This window comes from Venturia canescens, chromosome 1, assembly GCF_019457755.1.
Source record: "Venturia canescens isolate UGA chromosome 1, ASM1945775v1, whole genome shotgun sequence".
Taxonomy (NCBI): Eukaryota; Metazoa; Arthropoda; class Insecta; order Hymenoptera; family Ichneumonidae; genus Venturia; species Venturia canescens.
In genome coordinates, this window is record NC_057421.1 from 18,271,874 (window position 1) to 18,290,942 (window position 19,069).

Below are 19,069 nucleotides of genomic sequence, written 5' to 3' on the forward strand. Positions count from 1 at the left end.
GGCCTCTGGAGAGAGGAGAAAACTTGAGCATCTTGTGATGGGTAAGGCCAGTTCGAACGCCATATTTAACGCACGACGGCAGCTTAGTGGTTATCAAAGTGAGTGAGTACGTGTCGGCGGGCAGTTTAAGAGCATCGTTGAGTTTGCGACATTCAGCTTCGAGATTTTCATCGAGTTCGTCACCACTCGATACATTGTCCTCGCATTCTTCGACCTCACGATTTATTCGAGCAAGAGCAAGAACTTCTTCGTGCTCGAGGACCTCGTCGCACTCGCAGAGTTCCTTCAGCTTGCCTCGCGTTTTCGCGAAGATACTTTCCGGCGGTATTTCCGGCGATCGACTTTTGCCGCTGTCGCCTCTCTTATCTCCCATTTCGAAGGACTTGACCGAAGCATCTTTATACGAAAGGAAGAAAAACGTCAGCGACGAGACTCAACTGACATTAGCCACGTCCGCTAAATTCGAAATGATCGTTCGAAACTCGGTTCGATATTATTCCGGTAAAGCAACAACAACTTTCGGCGAGACTTCCGACGATCGATCGGGACCAAACGAGATTTCATATTGCTCAAGGACGATCAGTTCACTTTTCATCTTCTCTTTCCTACGCCATTTCGTTCCTGTTTTTACTTATTTATTTATTTCGTCGAATACTCACGCGTTCTATTGCCACGAGAAATTTAAACTTCCGAAAATGATTTTTCCTGCTTCCTTTACCGCCGGTCAGAGGGAGGCTTTTTTTTACTTGCGATTTTCGCCATGCCGAAACTTAACGGAACGGACGGACCAGAAATTTGGCGACAAATAAAACGTGTCGCCTGACGTTGGGAACGAAATGTCTCGATTTCTTGCCTCTGTTTTTTTTCAGCCAACCATCTTAGTAACTTTCAATATTTATGACAGTCTGTCAACTAACAAAATAAAGATGACTTGAAGAAATTTACAAAAACTTAGTGTGGTAAGGAGTAAACATTTTTTGGCCATTAACGTGTTGATGTCCCAAAAACGTTCGTTACTCATAATAAACTTGCATTTCTAGATCCTCGTGAGGTCCTTCATCTCGATAAATTACATGCTTTCGGAAACGACGATGGCAAGAAAAAAAGTTCGTCTGAGCACTCCAAATTTCCAAATCGCGAGCTACGAAGATGCCGAAAAAAAGCTCCCAAACTTTTAAGGTACGAACCCTCAAATGTGCAGTAAAGAAAAACATTTTATCGAACGAAGTTTGTGATGGACTCTTTAGTTACAATAAAATCTTCAATTTATCATGAAAAAATTACATTTGTCGCTGTCAAATTGGAAAAAATTATCGAATTTCTTGTTCGAATACTGAAAATTAAAAAAAAATCCAGTTCGTAATCGAGCGTATCGCCAAAAGTTGGAAAATATAATCAAAAGTAAAAAGCCTTGGAAAACAAAAAAATGAGGCCAACAGTACGAAAATAATTCAAATGGAAAGATTAAAATTTCTTATCCCAGTCGCATCCAGATAAAATTCCGCCCACCATGATTTTTCCTTAACATTGTAAAACATCGTAAATACTTCATTTATACACAGTAAATTTTGCGAGTGAGTTCAATAAATTACTGTCTGTCGTTGCAGTTACGCCATTCGCATCGTAAAAACAAATAATCCTTGAGTTTTGAAAATTCCCTGGTCACATTTCGTCTCGCAGTAAAAGTTCAAGTACAATGACCAGAGAAGATATGCTAAGCAGAATGCATCGTGAGGAGTTAACACGTTGTGATTCTCCTCGGGCACGAGGAGAGTGAACGAAAGGGGAATCTTTTGGCTCGAGCGCAGTGGAAAAAGTCAGTAACCATCAGACGTGCCAGAACTCTTGTCTCACATCCTCGAAATATTCCGTTACTATATAAGTATAGGGCCAACCGTACGTAACAATCATCGTGCTCGTTTTATTTGTTTTTCTCGGCAGCTATTACTGCTCTACGTCATGTTTTGTCTCGTCGTTCATCGAAACGTGCTAACGCGATTCTTCATTTCTAAATAATATGCAAACGAGGCCGATTACGATGGTGGCCCAACAAAACATCGTTGAGAAACGAATAACACGGTTTTTTCGTACGGCGTTTATTCGGCTCACGAAATTTAGTCGACAGTCAAATATAACTGTCTGCAAATTTATTGTTTCGCCAATTGCTTCCTTATTTCTCTCCGCTTCATCCTAATACATTTAGGTATTGTTAATTCTTCGTGCATACTGGCTGACTTAGTTTTTGTCGATTGTCAGCTGCTCACTTTTATGGGGGCACTTTCATGAAAGAAATGTTCAATCTCAATGAATACTAATTGATTTTTGGATAAAGTTTATGAGTCATTTTTTATACAGAATTGAAAATCTGGAAAGAAAATCGAAGTCTGGAAGAAAACGTTGACGATTCGTAATCAGAGGGACACAAAAGATCATTGAGCAGTTGTAGAAACGAAGGAATCGTGAAATTTACTTTTCCCAGGGAGTTTAAGAACGTGAAAAAATGTCGCGCAATCGTGGATCAGAATGTTGCGAATATCGCGAAGAGAGGCGACGATTGGCTCGGCAAAAATTACGGACGACTATGAAGGTATCGAAGAATGCGAAGAAAAAACTACTTAACGACTGTGACGACGACGATGACGACGACAACGAAGAGGCCGAAATCAAGCAAGAACGAAAATGCGAAGAAAAAAGAGCTCAGCGCATCGAAGCACTAACAAAGATTTTATCACTGGGCGATGAAATGATCCGCAGGATAAAACCGTCGATCGAAGAAAGAGACAAATATTCCATGAGTTATCGTCACATTCGATGCTTCCTCGAACCCGCGGAAATCGAAGAGATGGAACTCGAGCAAAGAATGCGTCGTTTCTTCAAATGCATGCCGTGCGAAACAAGTAAATTCGGTAAGAGAAATTTCTTTAAAAAAATGAGAAAACTTACGTCTGATCCGATCGTAAGTAAAAGCTTTTCAAAAAAGGTTACTTTCAACGAATCAAGTTAACAGATGTGCTTACAAAAATAACGAATCTATTCGTGGAAAGTTGCGTTGTAAACTCGCAACTTTATTAAAAATGCTCAAATCATTTTTCCTCGCATTCGAGCGAAAATTCTTCGTATGAAAGTTACAAAATTTCTATTTTTCGAAAAGTCTTTTCGATACGATTATGTTAAACCCCCTGTTTTTCTACGTTGCCAACGACCCAATTTCAGTTGAAAGAAAGCATCAAAACTTCGATAAAAATCGGATCCCCGAGTCACTCAAGAAAAAAAAGAAAAAAAAACCTAAAAAGAAAAACGAAAAAACCAAAGACGAGGCGAAAGCGGTGGTCGATGAAGGAGAAAACGAAAGCGAAAACAAAACAGATTCAGCAACGGCGGATGAAGAGGAAGAGCCCGAACCAAAAGATGAGAAAGAAGAGCCTAAAAAAGAACAAGAAAAACCTAAAAACAAAGAAGATAAACCAAGCAACAAAAGCGAATTTTGGTGTCGCGAGGTGAAGAAAAAGCCAAAACTAAAACGAGATGAACGACAATTCGAACTAGATTGCAAGGATTCCATATGTTCGTTTGACAGTGAATTCGATCTGACGGGTAAAATTTTATTCAACGATGAGAATTAATCGAATAAAAATTCGAGGTTGACAAAAAAATTTTTATTTTTGGAACTATACAGGACTTTTTCCACAGATTTTCATTCGTGTTAAACTACAATAAAAACCGAAAGTTTATAGCCATCTTCTATGATGCACAATCTTTTTACGCCCTCGTTCTATTTATTGTCCATTAGCAAAAAGAAAAATAAAAAACTGACCATTTACGTCACAACGCAACATCGCCTCATAGAAAACGTGTGTTCCGCAGGACTGGCCTTGACCAAGGAGGACCTAAAAAAAATTGCTGAAAAGAGACGCAGTAAAATGGCATCTAAATCAAAGAACAAGACGTAGCCAGAAAAAGAGAGAAAACAATCGTTAGTTGGAGAGGAAGCATGCTCCAAAACAACCCCATAAAATAGAAAAATAAACGAAAATTGTGACCAAATAGAGAGAGAATTAAAAGATGATGAACAAAACGACAAAATTGACCGAATTTTAATAAAAAAATCGTTTCTAATAAAATATTAGAAATTACCATGCTGCCGTTTCACGAAGCAGCCTGCGTTTTTTCCAGTGTCAAATGCCTCGCAGCCCAAAGAGTAATTTTGCTTTAGTAGAGATAAGAACGTTTGAAATTCTTTTCTCTGCAATACTTCCGCGTCGATTTTCCAAGATTAATATTGTTCCATTTTTTTGTCGTCTCCAGTCTCAGGAACGAAGAAAAATTCAGGCAGAGTCCTTAAAACTAATCATTCACTTTCAACGTTTCTATTAATTAATTGACTTACTCCACAATTTTAATGAGCAGAGTCGAACAGATACGATGAAAAAAAATTTCATCAATATTGCAGAAAAAAAAAGTACAATTATTGTCAAAGTTTTAATGTGGAACTTTCTCATATGAAAGCGTTTATTCTACAAGACCCGTTGGCTCGAACATCGAGAAACGATCCACAACTTGTTGTCATAACATTGAATCTTGACTGTGAGTAATTCGATTTTCTTCATTAATGAAATTTAACAACGATACGTTACTCGCTCAAATGTTTATTTCATTTCGTTCCCACCTCTCCCAATCCCTCTCTCTCTCTATCTCTCGATAATTCTTTTTTCAGCTGCTCCGTCTAGTTGTTCGAAGCGATGAATCGCAGGAGAATTTTACCCTCGAGGACCTAAATAGATAACTGTCGTTTCTCGTGTATAAATTCATCGTCTCTCTCATCGCGTCTTATCGTCGTATTATTATATTAGACTGACCGCGCGCGCGGTGTACGTTCGACTCGGCTCGTGTTATCAAAACGTTATTTTCTTTTCCTTTCCGTTCTTCTTATTCACTTTTTTTTCTCTATCTCAATTCCGCGACGCGAGACTCGCGTATCAAAAAGGGAATAAAAAATCGGCATAATCTCAATAAAACGAAGAAGCCGAGAACCGAGGAGACAATTTACGTTTTTAATTCTCGCTAATGCGGACGACCGTTGTGACACTCGGAGACGCGATCTTCAACAGTTAAACGTGCAATTGTGAACGGGGTGGTCGAAACAATCTCATCGTACCGAGATTTTTTCTTCGCTATCAACATTCTATTGTTTTTCCTTCTTCTCGTACTCTCATTTTCTCCTTCTCGACGACGGACCGCTCAGTGATTTTTTTCAAATTCCTCGTATTGTTCTACTTGAATTTAAAACCGCTTGTGCCGAAGCGGAATAAATTTTGGAAAGAAGAAAGCGAAAGTTTTCTTATGTTACTCCTTTCATTCAACTGATTTTTCGCAATCCTCGCCTCCCTTTTTTACACGAGAGGATTAAACATCGAATTCAATCATGTTCTGCTACACCGGAAAACTACCATTTGGTGAGTACATTCGACCAATTATTCGATTCCTCTCGACGCTTTGGCGAATTAAAAAATTTCATTAAATTTTAAGAAATTGCCATCATTCTTCGATCGATGCACCAAGATTTCCTCATTTTTCAAATATAACTATAAAATTATGAAAAGCAAGAGCGACATTATTTTCTACGTCCAAACAAATTTTTCTTCTCGTACCTCAATAATGAGAATGATTTTCAATAATTTCGATGGATTTTCATCGATGAGATGAAAACCTGTTATTTGGTAAACTTTAGATTCGGTCACAGAATAAATATGGCTGAATTTTCATTGCACGCAATTCGACATATATACCGAACACGACACATCGCTCGCATTTTTCGATTGAAAAACCAAAGTGACAATTTCTCACAAAACCTCAAAATTAACTCCTCGTTCGACGCATCCGTTGTAAAAGTTCCCATAAATTTCAAATGATCGTCATCAAGCAGTATTTCATTAATAAAAAGTCGTGAAAATCAATTTTTTCTAAACGAACGTAATTTCATCGCGAGATTACGGTAAGTAAATTTTCACTCCTCCGAATATTCGATCAGCCTGAAACGGCGATGGTGAATATGGGATTAAAAATGGAGCAGAAAAGGCTCTAGCTTTGCATATAAGAAGGTACGTTGCACCATGATTATTTTGACGAATCTTTGTGAACGCGAGCGCACGAGAAAATTTGACATCTGGCCATTGGAATCAGTTGACAAAATCCCGGAAAGCCCTTCGTGATGAACGATCGACTGAATATGAGTGTCGGCGCGTGAAAATTTTATCGAAGCCGGTTAAGCGCGGAGGACCAAAAGGGTAAGGAGGATGATTTTTGTCAATAATTATCCCTTCCACGTGATCGTGAGTACCGATAATTACTTTCGATTTGTCGTTCGTATTTTCAGGAAAAAATGCATTTGTAAATATTTATTTTTTTTGTCTTTGTATTATTTGTTTTTCTCAATCAATCGCTCTAATTTTCAACAATATAAATGCCAAATTCAAATACTTTCACTTCAGTGTATAATATTTTAGTTTCTGCTTAAAAAGACGAAAAAAAATATAGAAAAAAGTCGGTTGGATTTAATTCAATAAATAACTTATGAAAAGCATTAATTTGAAAATGTGAAAAGAAATTCATTTTTACTTGAGAATGATTTGTATGTATTTTTTTTTTTCTGGATTTAATACAGAAGGGAAAAATTTGTCACAAAATGAATTTTGAATCTTACGAAATGATTTCAATAAAAATGAAAAAAAACGAGCGTCTCTTTTTTCGATGATTCAAAATCTTGCACCCCTGTAAATACTCAAAAGTCTGATGCTACGGTATGGAAAAAAAAATACTTTTTTTTCCATAACGTTTCAACAAGATTGACAAAGAAGTTTATCGAGTCGAATTTTCTTCCACCGTCAAAACGTGACGGGGTCACAGTGCACTGATCTCGTTCTCTACGATGTTTATCAACGAGTTTAATCGTTCGACGATTCGATGTTTAGCTGCGATAAAATAGTGGACGACAGGCAATCCGTTTGATTGAAATGAAAATACAATAATTCTATTTGCTCGTTCATTCGTTCGAATGAATTTGGAAAGACTGCAGTAAACCGATACCGCAGTCGTGTGATCCCATTGCTCCAATAATTATCACGATATCGCCACTATAATAATTCTTCATATTCGACGAGTTCAGACATTTCATTAATAAACGTTGATTACCTTGACCCAACCAATGAAAATGGAGCGCGTGAGATGTTGATTGAAGAACGATTTATCGAAGGAAAATTTGCTGAAAATTAAATGATCCGTTTGAGCATAAAGAACAGTCTCAATTTCCTTTATAAAGAGAAGAAATGTCGATTCTTTTTTTACTTTCAATCAGCCTAAAATATAGGGAAGCACAGGTTCAGTATCTTGTCTGAAGTTTCAAGCTGTTTATATCACAACATTTGTTTCGATTTTATGTACCCGATAACTCTGAAATTGAATTAAGGTAGTTCATGCACGAAACGATTTTCTTAAGAGTCTTGAAATTTACACAGAGTTTAAATGGGTAATCGGCTGACACGCGTATCAAATTTTAAAGGGTTCGTCTTATTGGTTATTCGGATAAACGTGTTTAAATATGAAGTAAAATACACAGGAGTATAAGGACTGTGCGTATAAAATCGTTTATCTTTCCATATAACGAATGATCGCTTCTTACGAAGTTTATGAAAAAGTACACTGTAACAATGAAGTATATAATGAAGGTCTGGGAAAAAATTCGAGACGATTGTCTTTCTAGCAATAAAGTTACATTGCTTTAAAGATCGAACGAAATTGGTAAAATGAGCACTCGTAATTTTGCTTATTTTGGCGTTTTCTTTCTTCTTGGCTTGGGCCATTCCTGTCATAGCCTTCTGTCTTTTTATTATAACACTTTTTTCTTGATCCATTTCCCTTTGTGTTTTCCCTTTGCGCTCTCCAATGCGATTTTTTACATAAAAAACTGTAGTATTTTCGCCAGGGACGAATGAAATTTTGGGTTCAGTCAGTGATGGATCCCCCTTCAATAAATGGCTTCTAATCTCATTCGCCAAAAACTAAGTTGAAAAAATGTATTTACAATTTTGAATAAATAACTCTGACATTAATTTAGAGTGATTGTATCTTTAATTAGGAAGTAAAAATCGATCGAATTTCGACTCCCATGAAATACGATCCTACGGGCATGAACTACCTTAAAGCCTGCGATATTATCGGTGAATCGTTTAATAAATCGTTTAATAATCGAATTATGAGAAAGATGAATCCTATGAAAATATTAAGTCTCGATTTTTCCTCGGATTCCAAGCACTTTACCGAGTAGCCAGAATAAACACTGCAAAATATGTTTGATTTACGAAATGTAATTGATTTGTGAATGCACATTGAGCAAGAAACAATAACCGCGTACGCTATAAAGTATCGTGAGGACGTCAACTACTTCTCCATTAAATTTGATAATTGCGAAATCGATTCGATTATACGGTGGCAGTGTGTATACAATGCCATTTTATCTGCAATTTACCATCCCGAGTGAGAACGTCCAAGACTGCGAAGTAATGTTTCTTCATTAATTTCTCAATGGAGGAAGCTCCTGCTGGAAGTTTGATCAACAAGAATGTTCCATCTGCACGAGAAATTGTACGCAGATGAAATGATGGAAACTGAAGAATATTAAAAAAATGTAGAAAACCACATTTCCTAACACTCCGAATTGTTTTTTGCACACTGTCATCAGTGGCGTATTCGCGCGTGTAAATCTTTACATGTAAATCGGAGCGATAATGAACCCAGCAATGTTGTAATATGAAAACAGCATCATTGAAAAGAAAGATAGACGCGAAGACGAGAGTAATTACTGGATTTTCCTCGATTCTCGCAAGCAACCAATTCATTTTTTCATTCTTTCGTTCACCTATTTCCTGTCATGAATAATGATTCTTATTGTCTGATTTTTTTTCTCTGTATCTCACTTATTCGCGAGAGGATCGATGTTTAAACTTCGATCGATGTTGCGCTAACGAAACTTGAATAACTGCTCGCTGCATTGTATTCTTTCAAGAAAACTTTATCGCTTTTTCCTCACATGCAAAAATGCTTGATTCAGTATAATTAGGATTCGGAATAGACGAAGCAGACCTCGTAGCTCGTCGTCACGATTCAATGGAGCAAGGGCAAATCGATTCCGATGTACTCGCCACGCGTTTGAGGCTTCCTAGTCAAACGCACGTTTTGTCACTTTTTTTCGAAGTAAATCATCGATCAATCATTTAGTTTTCACGCATTAACGACAATATCATCGTCGGATGGAGCAGGATTGCGAGAAAACACAGACGAAACAGGACGAAAAACAAAGCTAACTCGCGTCAGAAAAGCATTGAATACGTAAACGCGTTGATCGATCGATTCATAAATCGCTCCCGCTCACAAACTTATTTTTATGAATTTTAACTTGTTTTCATTCAGGAGCAAAAGTATTCCGACTATGATGTCAACAGTCGTGATCACTCGCCACTTCCTTTTACCTCATTTTTGCTGGTCTACCATTTCGTTGGGTATCGATTTCACATGCAGTTGTGAACTGCATCGATGCGCTTGCGGAGAAATTTCTTTTTTAAACACTTTTCCCCCGATTAGTCTTCGCGCATTTTCGTTTATTCATACGATTTAAGTCTGTAGCGAATTTTTTTTAGCTCTAAAAACTGCACTACCGGCAGCGACGGATGAGCAATCGATCGCCCCTGGGGCGATCTCGATGCTCGCATCCAAGGCTCAGTCAGCCACTCCACAACCGCGATTTTTTTGAGTTCCCAGCAATTCGAATCGACTGAGCCTTTAGTGGAAATATTGCAGTGAAAAAACGTATCGGAGCGGGGTTCCTGCAGTTTCCCCAAATCCGCGTGCTTAAATAGTGAAGAACTGCGTTAGAGAGATCATGATTGAAACGTCATTGAATGAAGAGGACCCGAGTTGGACTCGCGAGCGAAGATTTGGACGCGAAGCTGTTGAATTCGACCTCTGAAAACACTCGACATCGAACAAAGAAAACTTGGAGCAGATTCAAAATGGGAAATACAATTGAATGATTAAGGTTCTACAGACAAATCGACGTTCCGCCAAAAATCATGCAAACAAAGAAAACTGAGCGAACGAATAAGTAAATAGATGGGTGTGAATAGAAGAATCTCAGAAAGGATTACGACAGCAAACTTAATGGCATCCCGCATGTTGGCGATTAAAACAAGAAGTGATTACGCGGGGAGAAGAATAATGAATTTTTTTTCATAATTACTCCATACAGGCGATACAAGATGACTAATTATCAGCTGCATTCCGCAAATCTTCCTCCGTTTCTACGGGTTCATGTGGACGATTTTTTTCCCCTCGAACCACGCAATTTCGAACGAATCCCTCGAACTGACGCATCCGCTGATCATGTTACGTGCTAGGATCGGCTGCTTTTAATATGTGTTTTTTTCACGAATAGTGAGAAAAAGGAAAAAAATCTTAATGACCGATACTCGATGGATGAAGTTATGGAGATATTTTAAACTTGAGAATAACATTGTTTCGTCAGAAACAATTTTATATTGTGAAAAATTCACTGGCCTCGAAGTCGATCAATTTATTGTTGGGTTCGATCACTAATCCCAGAGTCAAACTCAATTTTATGATCGTAAAAAAAACATTGAAAAAAAGTATTCCCCTGATGAATAGCTTTCGAAAGTTGAAGACCTGAAACGGTGGAATATTTTTCGTGAAATATTCATTAGGAAATTGCTTTCCTTTTGCACAGAGAACCCTGATAAATTTCATTTACCAAAAAACCTGAATGATTTCGTGAAATAAAAAATTAGTGAATACCAAATGTTTTTATCGTTAAATTCGTTGGACTCCAACATTGCAAGCTTCAAAGTTGTATCTGAAACTGAATGAAAATGTGTACGCGAAAGAATAATCTGAAAATGTTTATTTTGTGCTTAATAATACAAATGTGAATTAGCTGAAAGTGCAAACGTTGTTTTATGCACTGACTTTATGAGCAACTAAAGATTACGGAATGATTCAATTGTACTAAAGACAAATGAACCTCGTCCAAATTGAGTGGCACATAAAAAATTTACGTCGGTGAATGTCCTGCGAGACATTCGTGTTTTTTAAGTACATTTTTTTCCTCTCTCTTGAGCCTGAAAGACACAGCCTCGTAAAAAGAGCTGAATAACTATAGCAGGCAAAGAACGGGTGCTCGGGAATTATAAAGTGACCATACAACATGACATTTATACCGATCTCTCGAGCTTATCGGACTCGAGTTCCGAAGGGTGCAATTTTCGACTTGTGGACATTTCCAAGACTGTGACGCACGTGCATTCGAGTCTAATTCTGTTCTAGGGTTGAGTCTCGGAGTTTATTCATTCGGTAGAGGAAAAAACCCGCTGGTTAGATCGAGAAGATACGGAAAATATGAAAGAGCCTTTTAGAAAAAGCCGAATTCAAATGGCGTTCGAAATTTTTTATTGCTTTTCCACTTATTTTCGTTTTATTTGGGATGGGAATTGCGTCATAATGATTTTGTGTACTTCTCGCACAAGGGAGGAGAATTTCTCCAATCTCTAAACCCTACATTTTGTCAGGCTTCCCGAGGAAAGAAAAAACGCTAAAGAAAAAAAGGAAACAAAGCGAAAGTCGATCGTGTTGTTGCTTTCGAACCGTTGATAAATTTTGGAAACTCATAAGATTATAGGAAGGAACGATTGACGTCATGCGTAGAAATAAACACCGACGATCAGGACTTTCGCTAATGGGATCGTGCTGTTCGAGGAACTCGCACTAAACACAAGTTTAATCAAGATCGAAAAATTTCCACGGCTCCATAATTCTCCGGCTAAATACCCTCCGTTGCATTTCTATCGTCATAAGAATTTTCGATATTTTCAAGCCAAGGTATTCCTTTCACGAACCCGAATATTCTATAAATAATTGATTTTAAATAACAGTAAAGTAAAAGTGCATGCGAATAGATTGGCGAAATTTCAGGTCAGGTTATCGAACATTCATTACAGAATAAAGCTTTGAAAAATCGTAAAATTTATACGGGAGCTTATGGAGATTCCATCATCGCCAAATTTCTGTTCAATAATTCATATACTAAATAATTCTAAATTCCTGATACAAACTGTCTCACAGATAGAAAAAAAATGAAAGGAATCCATAGCGACGATAAAAATAAAGGGTTACCGAATCCTTAAAAGAGATACTAACGATAAAAGTTGGAAAAATGGCAGAAGCAGCAGCTTTTTCTATACAACCGTGACTTCTCAGAGGTTAGATTTCGAGTGGCCCAATTCGCGCCACCAAAAAATATGCTCATGCGAAAGGAACACCTTAAAATAATTTCAATCAATTTTTTTCGTACTCGGTGACAACGCGCAACGGTTTCCTCGTAGATTTGAGCATATTTTGACATGCTACATTGTTCACAGTAGAAACTAAGCTCAAAAAAATGCAAGAGATTGATCGACAAAAAACTGAAAAATTTGTACAGAGCAACGAATCGTGATGACGCAAACGCCGTATAAAGTTGGTTCGCGTGCGATATAATTCCATGAATCATTAACAACGCATTAAATAGCGGAAACGCAAGTAAAAAAGTTCGGCACGAAGCGTTAAAAAGTGCTCGAATACTGATGAGCAACACACGAAAATTTCAGATCTTTTGACTCGAGTCGTGTGCCATCAATGGAAACACACCTTTTCATCAATTACGTAATTTCGAAGCAGTTTTGCTCAATCCACGAAAGCCTATCGCCTTCTTACATAATTTTAATTATTTTCGTCACAGCAATATCAAAAATAATGAAAATAACGATTATATGGGAAGCCCGAGAGTTAAGCGATTGCCAATAAATTATGAAATCGAATATTTATCCTTGGAACGATTATCGCCCAGCGAATGTGATGGGCACCCCATAATAATTGAGCACTCAATATTCGGCCGTTCGTAATCGAGTCGTTCAACGGGGCACGTGTGTACAAGACATTTCGAGCGAAATTGCGGTGCCTTCGCCCTTCAAAATTCGTCTCATTGCCATGGAAAATTGTATTTTTTTATAAATTGTTTTGTATAAATGAGGAATCTTTTGAGTTTCATGGAGAAAGTTCCGGAGGATGGAAACTGCAGTTGAGACGATTCGTCTTGAAATGTCTCACATGTAAATGCACGCTTGTGTTTCATGCTGAAAGCAAAAACAACTGGCCCTGGCACGAAAATTAACGTGTAGCCTTTCCTCTTCGTTCGTCACACAAAACTGCACGAATTCCAATCGATCGAGAAAATGTTTGGTCGTTTACCTTCGAAACCCTTATCGACGTGTGAGCTATAAAAATCGAGCCCAATTAGATCGACGCGTGCTCTATATACTCGCTCGTTGGTTAAACCCAACACTCGAGATGCAGACGAGGTCGAGGACACATCATCCACGGGACGGAACAATCTTTCCTTCATTGTCATATTTTTATCTCAGTCTCGAGAGGGTACTCGATTTCCTCGAACCAACAAAAAAATAGGATTTTTCTTGATTCCTTAAACTTTTACACTGGAAATGAAAATTCAAGAATTCCTATTTTTTATATATTCTTTCACGAACGCGACAATGAAAAATGAGAATTGTCGGGCAGTTTCTTATAATTCATTGTCCAGTTCACAGTCGAATGAAACATTTTTTTTCCTCAGTATAAAAACAAAAGAGAAAGCAAATTCTCAAGCAATCTGAATCTCTCGACGAAGAGACAAGGAAAACTGCTTACTAACCTTTGTTTATTGTTCCACGTTTTCGTGAACTTTGTCTCGATTATTTCGTTCGTGTTGAAGTCCGAAATTTGGGAATTGTATCTGAACGCGGAGCTGTCAAAATTCATTTCAACAAATCCCTCATCAATTCGACTCCAAAACTTAACGTGAGTGATAAAATAAATGAACGACGCGATTTCATAAACGAAGAGAATTTCAAGTTTTAATATTGCGTTAGGAAAATAAAACAAAGATGAGCAGGAAAACTCAATTAATAAATGCACATTTCAAGAGCGTCTCGCCGACGAAAGATATAAACGTACCGATGAAGTGGCCCGTACGTCAAAAACGATAAAGCTCGACGAATATTTCGTAAAAAGTTTGAAAGTGCATCGCTGGTTCAATGATAAATGAAATTAGGCTTGATTAAGAGCGAGGCGAACGCAATTATTTTGGCAGTGGAGAGATGTTTGGAACAATCAATAACAAGTTGCGCGAATGCAGAAAGTGTGTTTTTTAATTAATCGATTTATTTATTTCTCTTGAAAATGATTTCCCTGACTTCGTCATTCCCAAGGAGAAAAGGACACAAGAATGCGAGAAATTGTGCTCCAGCTCACGTTCCTTCTGTCCGGAAAATTTTTCAAATTCAACGTGACTCGCTTCTTATCGGTCTCGAAAAACGTGAGGAAGCTATTTTTGTGAAGAAATGTTCGTACGAAATGACCTTGTACGCCGAATTGACCTCGATATCTGGTCTAGGAAAACTCAGATCAGACCGAATTGAGTCCGCTCTTTTATACAGCGATGTGACTTTTTTTCAATCGATAAAAGTTCACGTCGATAGCCTCACGTCGAGGTTCGAGTTCAAAAGTTCGGCGTTTGTACATGCGCGAAAAAAATCACGTTACGAATCCGGATGCGATCGAAAAACTCAGAAGTACACGGTCCGAAAATCCCACACGAAAATTCATCGTTTATTCTGTCAGAAAAACTTCGTGTTTTTTTAAATACTTTCTGAAACGAAATTTTAGACGAATTTTCCAGTTTAAACTCACATCAGATTCGACGGGCTCGTCCGAAGCGATCGGCAAGTGAACTGCACGAATTTCAAACATTGTCAAACGCTCTGAGCGCAAATTTGTTAAGGACAATTTTTCTATTCCAAATATCGATTCCCCATATTTTCGTCAAGGAATAAAACACTAATAAATCAGTGTTAAACAAGTTATGAGTTGAGCACGAATTTACATGCGCCATGTCTGGTGATAATAACGTTTTTTTTCGTTCTCGTTAGAACGATCGATTCTCTGTATATATTCAGTCATAAATAAGAATTAATTCTAGACCGAGTTTTTAATCGAGCTGTTGCAAGGAAACTAACGATCTCGTATAAATATTGTTGATTCGTCTACGATCACGCAACTGTCGATTTTTTATCTTCTTTTACTATTTTTTTACAATGATCGAGGTCGTTTTATTGTTATTCCATGAGTAATTATTTCTCGCTAAAGAGAGAGAGAGGGAGAAAACAACAATAATTTACGATATTGCAATTATTTATTTGATTTATTCATCATTATGAATTGAGTCGGGCTTATATATGAAAAAGGGAAAAATCGAAAATTCATCGAGCCCCACCAATTGAAAATGTCCATTCGTTAAGAAACTCGAAAGATTCGTTCAAGTGCATTTTGATTATTTTTTTTCGTGCACACTCGCAAAATCCATAATTCGCCATGGTCGTGACACGCGCAATTACGTTTCTAGATTTCAAGACCTCGTCATACGTGAGCACATTAAAATCTTCAATTTTCTACAAAGCAGTTACAACGATCAAAAAAATTCCATCGAAAATCTTTATGAGAAAAAGTTCCACATGCATTTTGTGCCCATCGTGATGTAAACTGACGTGGACAATTCATCATTCATAGAGAACGATCCGTCGGTGAAAAAAAGACTCATGAGATCCTTGCTTAGAATAAATTCACGAGAATGCGACCGACAGCAGGTGGGACATTGCGTTTTATTTTTAAATCGATATCTACATGTATGTACAGGGCATTCGTAGTAAATTGGATCGACATCCTTCAATTCGGACTTCTCGTAGTTCATTTGCAAAATAATTTGATAATTTTTTCCACAGTATTCTCGCGTCGTCGAGGAATTTCAATTTTTTTAATTCCACATCGGTAACTATCCAATTGACGGAACAAAAAAAAAACAATCATCTCAAGAATTTCCTCTTTGCACCAACTTCTGAGAACGCAAATGCAGAGCACGTTTTATCGACAAAACACTTACTACGATGGAACATTTGTGATTTTGTGTGAATCATTGCACACTATAAAGAAAAACTTCCTGCGTGCATCAGCTTATTTGTTCATTGAGTAACAATAAATTGCCGTGTTTTTCACCGAATCCATGCTGTCTTTTGAACCTGGGCGAACGAGCTGTGATTCGAGTGTGTTTGGCTCCCGAAATTTAGTTCGAGCGGCATTCGCACGAGTGGAAATAATTCAACGAATCGATCGAGCCCAAAGAAAGTTCAATTTAATATCGTTTTTTTTTATTTTAAAAAACTAACAATATCGTGGCGACGATCAGTACGAAAAGAAGCAAAAACTTAAGCGTCTCGTCGGAATGCCGATGCGATTGATTGGGCGACAGAAGTCGATTTGAGAAAGATCTAATTAACAAAGTGCTTATTTTTGCATTAAAATTAATAAATGAAAATTTGAAAATTCGCCCCCCGTGAAAAGGAGATTGAACAAACCAGGACGCGAAGGGGGCTAGAAATCGAATGCGAATACGAACCCATACATTTAAAGCAGGAATATCGAGTTAAATTTTGCATCACTTACCTCACGCGATCGGAATCGTTTCTGGAACGTCATAGACGGAATTTTTTCGAAAATACAAATTATGCGAATGTCCCTCGTCTACTATTACGCGATGACGAAAAGATGTTCGCTTATGCAAACCCTCGGACGATGATGCACTCTTTCGCATCGATGTGCAGTTAAATGCAGGATTGATTACTCTCTTGTGACGTCTTACCACAAAGTAGTCTTTCTTTTATTCTGCTTAAAAAAAAACCGAGACATCGATTAATCTTCTTTTTATCATTTTAGTATACTTCAGAATGACTTGCAACTTTTATTGTTTATTCCAGTCTGTTTTTGTTCTCGTAAACAAATTTGTAATAAAGTCACGAGAATCTATGAATGAATACTATTCGCGATATTATTAAGGGCTTAATCTCGAGTACAGATTCGCTGACTTTGTCATTCGAGAAGTACCTTAATACTGTGCGTCAAGACGCAACCGCGTCTCTATAGATAACTAAGTTTTTTCCATTCACTGATATGAAATTCTATTTTTAAGGTCGTATTACCGAGACTGAGTGGCTGAGTCTCGTTCCCTTATCTAGCTTCGCCTGATACTTGCAATCAAGATTTTTATAGAAAAAAAATCGAAAGATAATTTGCAAGTTCAGATAAAAAATGTGAAATTTTTTAAATCCTTTTTATAAAAGCGCCACTTTCGTCCTAAAAATTGATCGAATGAAGTTGCCAATCTGATACTGAAATTCGAGTTTTCACGTTGAAAAAAGAAACGTGATTCAGGAAATTGACTTTTCCATTCAATCGATTACACCTGTGAAAAAGCTCTTCAATGCATTATTCGTGCCACCAAAATGCATGGGGAAAAAAACGTAATTTTTTTGTGAAACAAAAATCATTCAGTAAATGGAATATTTCCATTCGTATTGTACAAACACATTTGGCGAATACATTCACCAAGAGAATTCGAAAGATTGCGTCAAGAAAATCTGCCTCCTTCTTTCTTTCTCTCAATTTATACGTATGTTTTCACATATACAGGTATACGCATTCGCTGGAGAGAGGAAGTTGTGCAGAAATTCGCGATCTCGCGAAACTTTTGCAAGCCACTCACGAAATTACGTTACATCTACGTATAGTATACAGATATATACGGACAAGTGCGAGTGACAAAAGTGGCGAAGTTACTCAGGCGCATAGCTGCACTCACTTTCCCCAGATACCTCTTACTCTCATTCATCATATATACAGTCGAATCTCTCGTACATGAAACTCTAAATCCTGCTCAAATCAAGGATTTATCAGTTTTCATGGGACATTGAAAATTTCTTTTTTCAATAAGCCAACATTACAAAAATCAGCATTCGATTACGTCACTGATGCGATGTCGACGTATAATGTGTTGTTTTGTGTATTTTTGCGAAAAAACGTTTTTGATTTTTTTTTAACCCTTGTAACTTTGGGAATAGTGGATTGAAATAAATTTTTTTTTCTTGAATTTTTATTGCACTTTTCGATAAAAAAAAAACATGAAAAAATGGATATCCACTTCTTGACTGTTCTTCAGCGTGAAGCAAAAATAAATGTCGATTTCAATGGGAGAGACATTTTTAACATTTTTCAAAAAATCGTCTAAGGAACAATTGAACTATTTTTGAGACTCGTTTTATCCTGGCAAAATTATTCTTCATGCTTTTTTCTTTTTTATAGAAATCTTTTTTTTTTTAATCAAATACTTAATATTTTATGGGGTCGAGTGAAAAAAATATTTCGATCCAGATAGTTTTTTAAAGACAGTAGAACAAAATTACAAATGGTCGGTACGTTCGTTTTAACGATAAAAAACTGAAGCCACAACGGAAAGAACTAATCGTAATTACATCGGAAAGTTTTTTCAGTAAAAACACACAAAACAGTGTGTAACATACTGATTTTTCAGCACGCTAATTTTTTTGTGATTTTTAGTCAGGCAAAACAAAAACTTGTGAAATTTTCAACTATCTAAAGAGAGTTTGTATCAATGAAAAAAATATATTTTAGTTTTGTCGAAAATTACGCGAAAATTAAGGTGAACCCTTAAGGAAATCTTTTTATCAGAACGTATGTGCAAAAATCGATATTCTATTTCTTTACATTTTTAAATGTAATTATTAGTTTTCAATACACAGAGAATCGAAAAAAATGGAAAAACAAAAACTGTGGGTAAAATTGAGCAGTTAAAAATTTGAAATTGTTTGTCAATGTTTCCGACACTTCGAGCGACACAGCAACAATTCATGAAGTCATTTTGAGATTGTAAAAAATTAGGGTCGAATACCCCAAATACAAATTTGAAAAACTTTCTCAATTTCACACAAATTGGTTGGCTGAACCCCCTTAACCATTAGTCAGCCCCTGACCGTTCTCTGTACGAGTGGGACAGTTTTCAACGTGCATA

General features: G+C 37.0%; 2 protein-coding genes and 1 long non-coding RNA gene across 3 annotated transcripts in view; 2 read left to right on the forward strand and 1 right to left on the reverse strand.

Moving 5' to 3' along the window:
- Nucleotides 1-2,500: 2,500 nt before the first annotated feature.
- LOC122419126 (nucleolin-like) lies at nucleotides 2,501-3,623 on the forward strand. Its single transcript, XM_043433416.1, has 2 exons — nucleotides 2,501-2,906; nucleotides 3,313-3,623. The coding sequence occupies exons 1-2, from the start codon at nucleotides 2,501-2,503 to the stop codon at nucleotides 3,621-3,623; spliced, it is 717 nt and encodes a 238-aa protein (XP_043289351.1).
- An 11-nt stretch (nucleotides 3,624-3,634) lies between these two features.
- Nucleotides 3,635-4,571, reverse strand: LOC122409467 (uncharacterized). The gene is made up of 2 exons (XR_006260706.1): nucleotides 4,135-4,571; nucleotides 3,635-3,900 (listed from the first exon to the last, which is right to left on the reverse strand). It is a non-coding gene; the product is annotated as an uncharacterized lncRNA (long non-coding RNA).
- A 280-nt stretch (nucleotides 4,572-4,851) lies between these two features.
- Nucleotides 4,852-19,069, forward strand: part of LOC122409378 (scavenger receptor class B member 1-like) — a 49,953-nt gene continuing 35,735 nt past the window's right edge. The window contains exon 1 of the mRNA XM_043416900.1: nucleotides 4,852-5,453. Within this exon, the coding sequence (XP_043272835.1) occupies nucleotides 5,423-5,453 (31 nt within the window). The 5' untranslated portion in view covers nucleotides 4,852-5,422. The remainder of the gene's footprint in view (nucleotides 5,454-19,069) is intronic.

Coding starts and splice junctions, on each gene's coding strand:
- LOC122419126 (XM_043433416.1), top strand. CDS start 2,501: ATGTCGCGCAATCGTGGATCAGAATGTTGCGAATATCGCGAAGAGAGG. Junction 2,907..3,312: donor GTGCGAAACAAGTAAATTCG/GTAAGAGAAATT, acceptor AAAAAACCAAAG/ACGAGGCGAAAGCGGTGGTC.